The 7,892-nt window shown below is 30.2% G+C and overlaps 1 protein-coding gene and 1 pseudogene across 1 annotated transcript; one reads left to right on the top strand and one right to left on the bottom strand.

Annotated features, from left to right (window-relative positions):
- Positions 1-593: 593 nt before the first annotated feature.
- On the bottom strand, positions 594-3,927 carry LOC108689453 (putative leucine-rich repeat-containing protein DDB_G0290503). Its single transcript, XM_018196218.1, has 8 exons — positions 3,884-3,927; positions 3,576-3,712; positions 3,192-3,500; positions 2,412-2,630; positions 2,151-2,257; positions 1,760-2,074; positions 1,339-1,634; positions 594-1,248 (listed from the first exon to the last, which is right to left on the bottom strand). Exons 2-8 carry the CDS (start codon positions 3,663-3,665, stop codon positions 848-850), a joined length of 1,737 nt encoding a protein of 578 aa, XP_018051707.1. The 5' UTR covers positions 3,666-3,712; positions 3,884-3,927; the 3' UTR covers positions 594-847.
- A 1,054-nt stretch (positions 3,928-4,981) lies between these two features.
- The window catches only part of LOC108689331, a 3,488-nt pseudogene continuing 577 nt past the window's right edge, over positions 4,982-7,892 (top strand).

The raw sequence follows: 7,892 nt of genomic DNA, 5'->3' as shown, positions 1-7,892 counted from the left end.
GTTAGAAGTTTCTCGATCATTAGGAGCCGTCAAAAGAGAGAAAAAAAAGAAATCGAATGTTTACAGAAGAAAAGGTACATACCACACGCTTACTGGAAAATACGAATATAAAATGTATTTCAAGACGTCTTCATGCAAAGCTGATGAATGTTTTACGTGTATTAAAATGTTCCCTTTTAATCCTATTAAGACTTACAAAATATTATAAGTATTATACTTTACTTGTATATATACATATGTGATAAAAAAAATATATATATATCTATATATATACATCTTGTTCTCTTGTGTGCGTAAAATTTATATTCGTGACCTGTTCTCCGTAAAGCAAATGTATATGTTGAAACATTATATGCATAGTTAATTCGTAATAATACAGGTTATATGTCAAAATCTTGATATCGTGAGAACTACAAGCGAATTTGCAAATAAAAGTTTTATATATTTACAGAAAAATATATTTTTGACTATCTATTTTTACAATTTGGTTTTACAATCTTATTAAATAAACAATATCAACGTGAAAACTCGCAATATATATTACAATTTGTGCACAATATATATTACAATTTGATTTTAATAAGATGTGTGTGTGCAAATTATGTCTTTGACATGTTAACGTTTTTAAAATATCGTGATTATCAAGCAATTTTATTTGTATATCGCGCTAACTTTCATAGACTTCATTATTTAAGTAGAATGTGCATTATAGGTTTATCACAGTTCTGCAACAAGATATAAATTCATGCTTATGTATACTCAGTCAATTGGAATTATATTAATAATTCCTATAGAGAATAATGTGTTTGAGAATCCAGTGATTATTCTCCTTTAAGCATATAGTTTTTTAAACATCATTTGAGGGTATCATGTCCAAGTCGGAGACAGTACTAACACTAGGTAAACTACTGTCGCTCCAATCAGGATGTGGACAGTCTCGTAATGGACTAGGTACATTAACAGATTTCCTATTTTGCATATCGCCTTGCTTCCTTATGTCAGAAATTGTTGATTTTGTAATGCTTTCAAGAACTTTTGATGCATTCAGAAATAAATTTTTAGTATAATCATTTTGTTTTTCCTTAAGCGTTGTATACTTTCTCATTTTATGGATGTCATTTTCTTTATTGTCATCCTTCTTTGAAGATTGATGCAAGGATTTTTTCGTGGTTACATCATTCGCGTTCATATTTTGGCAAACTGTATTATTTTCATTATTTTGCTTTGCTGATTTTTTATCGTTCTTAACTGTTAACAATAAACATTAATATAAATTAAAAATTGCATTAAGGCGATTCAATTAACAATAATTGTTTAGTAAACTCAAAAGAGACTTACCTTCATTTTGATCCGGCAGTACAGTATGTGATGATTCTCCATCAAGTAAACTAACGAGTTCGAAATCTTTAACGGGCACATCTTCTTTTAAAATATTTTCTTTAGCAACGGAATCTTCTGAAGAAATGTCTGATAAATCATTCCAGGATTTATTAAAGCCATTAGAAAGACTTGAGGTAGGAGACGAACATGCATGCCCTGTATGAATTAACGATATGTAAGGACTTGTATTTCCTTCTTTCATATATATCTCATATAGAGTTTTTAAATGTTTTTCAATCTGATTTTGTAGCTCTCTGTAATATAAATTAATTGTATGTTGTTACGTAATTTGTACAATTTACAATTATGCGTCCACCGCGCGATCAATAAATTTTTTAAAATATAAACATATTAATGATAGAATATATAATATACTCACTGTATTGTATTTCTATAATCAATAATTTGTGTATCTCTATTAGAACATAACGCTGAAAGTTTATGTATTTCCATTGTTAAACATTTGTTATCAATGTCATTTTTTCGTACAAATTCTGTTTGCTTATTTAGATTCGTTTTTAAATCTGTAATTGTTCTTTCATTGTTTTCAATTTGTTGCATTAGCCTTGATATTGTATCATTCTTTTTATAAGTTGCTTCTTCCAATTGTTGTGTAAGCATCTCTACTTGAAATGTCAACTCTGCGTATTTTTGATCAACTTCCTTTAGTCGTTCATCTCGCTCTCGAATTTCACTGATGTAAAATAAAAAAATTGAAAAATTAGTATTAACTTCTATTTTTCTTATTACATTTATATATCGCAACAAACCTTTTTAATCTTTCTCTTTCTAATATGAACGATTCATATGACAAAGTTTTTATCTTTTTACCAGATTCCTTTAGTGGAACTGCAGTGGATTCTTTGGTTTCTAGATCCTGCAAAAAATAACAATGTGATAAATTCAAAGCTGATATAAAAGTAACAGAACAATTTAATAGATGTATATAATGTCAAATAAAATATATCCTTCAAAATATAAATTACAGATAGACATAATACTTAAATAATATGCAATTTTACACAATCTACCGGTATTTTCTGCAATATTTGTTCCATTTCAGTAAAGATTTCACAGATTCTTTTATCCTTTTTATTAACTAACTCTTTCAACTGTCTTATTAAATGTAACATGTGTACTGGATTAAAATCAGCAAATTTGTTGAAATCATATTCAGAACATTGTACAGCACAATCCTGAACAAGAATTGATGAACAGCAGGATGGTGAATGTTTTTCATCTAACTTCATCTAGAAAGACGTTTTTTATAAAATTATATATAAACAATATATTCAATATAAGGATTATTATAAAGCGTACATATAATCATATATAGAGCTGACATTTAAAGTGGCACAAGCTATTATCTCTAAAGTATGCTGAATCAAAAATATGTTCAGACAAAAATTGTATAATTTCAAGGAGGAAGAATGATAAAATCAATTTTAAAAAAAGATTTTTCAATATTGAGGATTATCTCCATCAATTTTAAATGAAAGAATTTGATTTTATTTATATATAATTCCCCTAATTATTCTGCATACACAAATATTAAGGTAGAAATATCAAAAAATTAATAGTTTACGAGATATATTATACTTTATTCTAATACGTTTTAATATAAAATCTCTCCTAAACTTTTAATTTTTTTTATAAACACCTTAGTATCTTTATACAGAATAAGCATGAAGTAAATCAACTGATATAAAAGAAACATAGTTACTCTTCAAAAATGATACAATTACATAGCTTGTAACTCTTTAAATATCCTATTCTATACATGTGTGCATTTAAAATTGTATGAGACTTACAGGAGGATGTTTGATAGTACTTTTCTGTTGTTTTTTAGCATTTATATTCTTTTCTGCTTCTTTCCCATTATATTTAGAAGACTGTTGTTTTGTTACATGTAACAAATTCTGATTAAAAACATTACTCCAGTTTGGTGGAGTTTTACTATCAGTTGTAGATCTTATTTTCTCAGCTTTCTGTCCATAGCTACAACTTGCTACAGGCGAAGTACGTTTCTGACCTTTATTCTTTTTTTTTACTGTGACTTCTACAATGTGATCTTGGCCAAACATTATAACTTCATTGGAAGGGCTCATCATAACACGCTTCTTATAAAAAAATGATAATTTATTCAGACATAATAGAAAAATTATCTATATGCATTATAGAAAAAATTGTGAAACCTTTTGTTCTGCATCATGAGTTTTGAAAGTTCGTTGATAATTTCCTAAACTTTTAGTCTTGACAGCAGCAGTTTTATACATTTTACTCATTTTGATACTTATTAAAGTCACATCGACTACTAAATATTATTGCACATCTTTTGTACGAATACAGTTGTATATATATTTATAAAAATTCATAAAAACAAACAGAGAAAAGCAAATTTTACATTGAACATAATAGAAGATTTATATATTAATAAATAATCAGAATGTATATTGTATAATCTAAAAGTATAATACTTTATAATATAAATCGTAGTATTTACTTAGTACTCGTCAGAAGAAGCGTAGAGTGACTATTAATTATCTGATATAGTTTTACAAGACAAATATATTATCAGCTAAAATCCTTAGAACGCAAGACATTAGATTCTACGCGACATCAAACTTCGCAGAATGTTATTAACTGCTCTTTTCCTTCCTCTAAAGTGCGTTGGAGTGCGTTAATTCTAAAATGCTAGGGAGCATTCTAGTAAGAGACATAGCTTGTGTTCCAAAAAATTCACTGTCAGCACTGAAAATCAACAATTTGGGCTGCGTTCGGATTCCCATCTGGGTGCTCCTCAAATGATATATCATCCTTGTTATTTACTGAACGTTAAACAAGGATGATATGACACTCGAATAGGAATCCGAACACAGCTTTAAGCCGGTTCTACATTAATTGCAAGCCGACCGCAAGTTTGTTGCGACAGCCAATCTGAAGCTTGCATTTTGAAATCAACACTTCATATTGACTGTCGCAACAAACGCGTTATATATATAATTCGTTATCGAGTCTCTTACTTTATGTACGCTCTGACGCAATTGTAATACTTTCGATCGTCGCACTTTTTGTATTTCGTCGTGAATATTTTTCTGATAAGACATAGTTCTCGCAGTGTTGTTAAAGAATAAAGTCAGTGATTGGTATTAATTTGTGACTGTTTATTCGAATTTTCTAAACCGAATCTTCGATTCCCATTCTGAACAACTTCACTCCGTAGTGAAAAAATATAATTATTGAAAAAAATGTTCTTTATTGAGAGAAATAAACACACTTTTACAATATACTATGGTCCGTATTGAGAACGCGCTTAAGCCGTGATCAGACTATGCATTGGAAATTGAAATTGAGAATAGGATTGAGATTAAAATTAAAGATCAATCACACTATGAATTGTATCTAACATCAATTAAGATTGAGATTAGATTGAGAATATCTAGAATTATCTATTAGCAAGAATAGCTAGAATCACACATAACAAAAATTATTGAATACGCATTTAATTGCACTTATACGTTTTAATTGTGTTTGTATTTCTTATAATCCTTTATAATTTATTATTTTGAACATACACAATACATTTAATGAGATTAGTCACATGAGGTTAGTCATGTGACTGAAGTATTGGAAGCTTATTGGTTGAGATTGAGATTGAAAATAAGAAAAATATACGGAGCCCTATATTTCAATTTGCAATCTCAATCTCGGCCTGTTCTATTCCCATTATCTTATCAATCTTAATCTCAATCTTTTAACCATGTTAGCGCGCTAACATGCTATAATTTATGTTACGCATACTATACTAGACGCGTTTTTAGAGATAAAAGTTTTGAATACGGGCCTACATATCTACAAAGCACTTTTAAGTGTAAACGCATTGTACCCTGACCTCCTTCGGTAGTTAGTCAATTCTTTGCACGTGGCCTTCGCGAAGCAAAGCGACAGAATCATCCGGGCAGCATTGATCACCGGACCCATAATGTAAAAATATAGATGTACCATTCCCATTGGATGCGTAGTCGTCTAAAGTAAAGAGCCAATCAGAAATCGCTTAGGATGTCAGAATTCAATATGACTTCAAAGTGATATACTGCACTGCTGTACATTTGTTTCACTTCGCTCTGCACTTCTTATTGGTTCATTATGATCGTTACATCATGACGCGTGACATCATGCGTAATAGTAACCTTTATATTTATATCATGATCAAACCTAAGTCTTGCGCGGGAATTCGAGCGGATTGGACGTGTATTTCGCCTCGCTTTGGGTGTTGCCACGAAAGTAACACCCACAGTCTGGCCATGTTAATCCGGCTACACCTAAGTCACTCAAATATAAAAGAAGAAGAAAAAACTACCGGTTGTGAAATCGACACAATCTAGCGGTAAGGAATAACTCCATTTTCTAGCCCACGTGGTCTTGACGACATATTGTCGGAAGCTGCCACATTTAACGCCATAGCATCACCTCATTGCGCTATCGCGTGATGCATCAACATTCCATGTGCAAGTGAGCACATAGCACGATAACCGAGCAAATCGTGAAATAGATTCAAATATAATCGATAGATGACTCGCCATTAGACCGGAATCAAACTATGCATTGAAAATTGAGATTAAAAATTAAAGATTAAAATTTCATCAAAGAGGACAAAAAAATTTTGGTTCCTTTTGTTCTGATTGGTCAAATTTCAATCTTTCAATCTTCAATCTTCATCTCATTCTTCAATGCGTAATCTGATTCCGGCCTTATACCGGCATAATGCGCGAAGTAATATAGCGAGTAGCGACTCGTACCGATTGTAGATAGCCAGCTCTATCTGTGCCATTTCGCAAAGCTCTACATAGATCGCATCAGTCGAGAGAGTCTGTAAAGCTGGAAACACAATGAAAAGCACAGACAATAGGAATAGGGAATAAAAGATTTCAATTTATCAGAATTCATAAATAACAGAATGGACGCTTTCTAGGTTGATTTATAATCAAAGTAATCTTTCAAATACAACTCTACACACGATGATTTTGCTGACATATGCGTCTCACTAAAGAACACTAAATGTAAGTGCGCATGAGCACTTGAAAACACTTCTGATTCGTTCTTATACTAAATTACATGGAAAATTGATCAATTGGTGCCATGATTTTCTATGCTTCATAGCAGAAATGTCCATTCCAGTGTATATATAGTTCATCTATGCGGCACAAATTCGTCCTCCCTCCCGCCCTGTCGTGAGATTCTGGAGCTCTAGTCGGTTCCAAGTGGCGCGGTGAGTAGAAGAAGCCAAAAACTTGAAGAAGATTCTAGAGACTTTTGAAACCAAATCAACCGAGATCTGGCAGTATTGTCTCCCAACCTTGAAACCATTCAAATAAGAAGGAGAAGAAGATATAATTCATTTTAAGAAGACATTGATTGCATTATGTACAAAAGGTATTACAATTGTCAATATTAAATATGATTTTTTTTTTTTGATAAGTGAAAATAAGTTTGTATCAATATTATTTAGCGATGTAATAGCGAATTTTCACGACAATAAGACAATTGCTTTTTAAAAACTATTCTAATGTAATTTTTCACAAAGCTATGACTATTTCAAGTTTTACGTTTACTCAAGAATTTTAAAAAATACAGAAAATGTCAATATATCAATTTTAAAGAAGAAAATTAAAAAAATTTTTTTCTCTCGTGGAGTACAAGTACAGTATTTACTATAATATCCTGCAGGCGATTTTTTTTTTAACAATTCGATACCCTATAGCTGATTTTATGAAAATAATAAAAAATTACATGTAACATATTGTTTAATCCATTGTCGAATTGTTAAAAATTGTCGTAGAATAACAAAATCAATTCCATTAAAAAGCTGAAGATTTCAGCTTTTTAACGCGTTAAATTGACTATATTGTTATTATTATGTACTACCTCTTAAAGAAGAATCTCATAATATGTTTTTTCATATACTCTGATCACAGAGACTAAGGCTATTTTATATGTAACAAAAGAAGTTTTTTATCAGAAGAACTTCCAAAGAAGTTTATGAAAGATGTCAAACACTCTTCGGATAAATCCAAGAAACCATCATGTTGTAGTTTTTCTAAGCTTTCTGTAAAGTATACTAGAAGAAGTTTTCGTTATACTGATCATACATAATAATATTTACTGTTATTCCGTTTAATAAATTTTATATTTTATCTTGCAGAATAAAATAATAATAATAATACATTATGCCGCATGAGTGGAGTGAATAAACGTTTTAATAATTTAGCACAATACCATCTGGTTTATACAAATTTAAACTTGAAATCGTATTATTGGATTATTAATACAAAGGCATTTTATTATTTAGCACCTAGATGTAAATATTTACGATGGTTGAATCTTTCATATTGTGATTGTTTTCTAATCATGTTGGAAAATTTCTTGTTTCTTATGATAATCTCTTAACACTTAAAATTGAAACACTTAAGTATCGACAATACTATACTTGAAATTTCGAGAATATGCAAAAA

The sequence above is a fragment of the Atta colombica genome, unplaced genomic scaffold (genome assembly GCF_001594045.1).
Source record: "Atta colombica isolate Treedump-2 unplaced genomic scaffold, Acol1.0 scaffold27, whole genome shotgun sequence".
NCBI classification, from domain to species: Eukaryota; Metazoa; Arthropoda; class Insecta; order Hymenoptera; family Formicidae; genus Atta; species Atta colombica.
This window is presented reverse-complemented; position numbering and strand designations above follow the sequence as displayed.

Coding starts and splice junctions, on each gene's coding strand:
- LOC108689453 (XM_018196218.1), bottom strand. CDS start 3,665: ATGAGTAAAATGTATAAAACTGCTGCTGTCAAGACTAAAAGTTTAGGA. Junction 3,501..3,575: donor CTCATGATGCAGAACAAAAG/GTTTCACAATTT, acceptor TTTTTTTATAAG/AAGCGTGTTATGATGAGCCC. Junction 1,249..1,338: donor ACTGCCGGATCAAAATGAAG/GTAAGTCTCTTT, acceptor TATTGTTAACAG/TTAAGAACGATAAAAAATCA.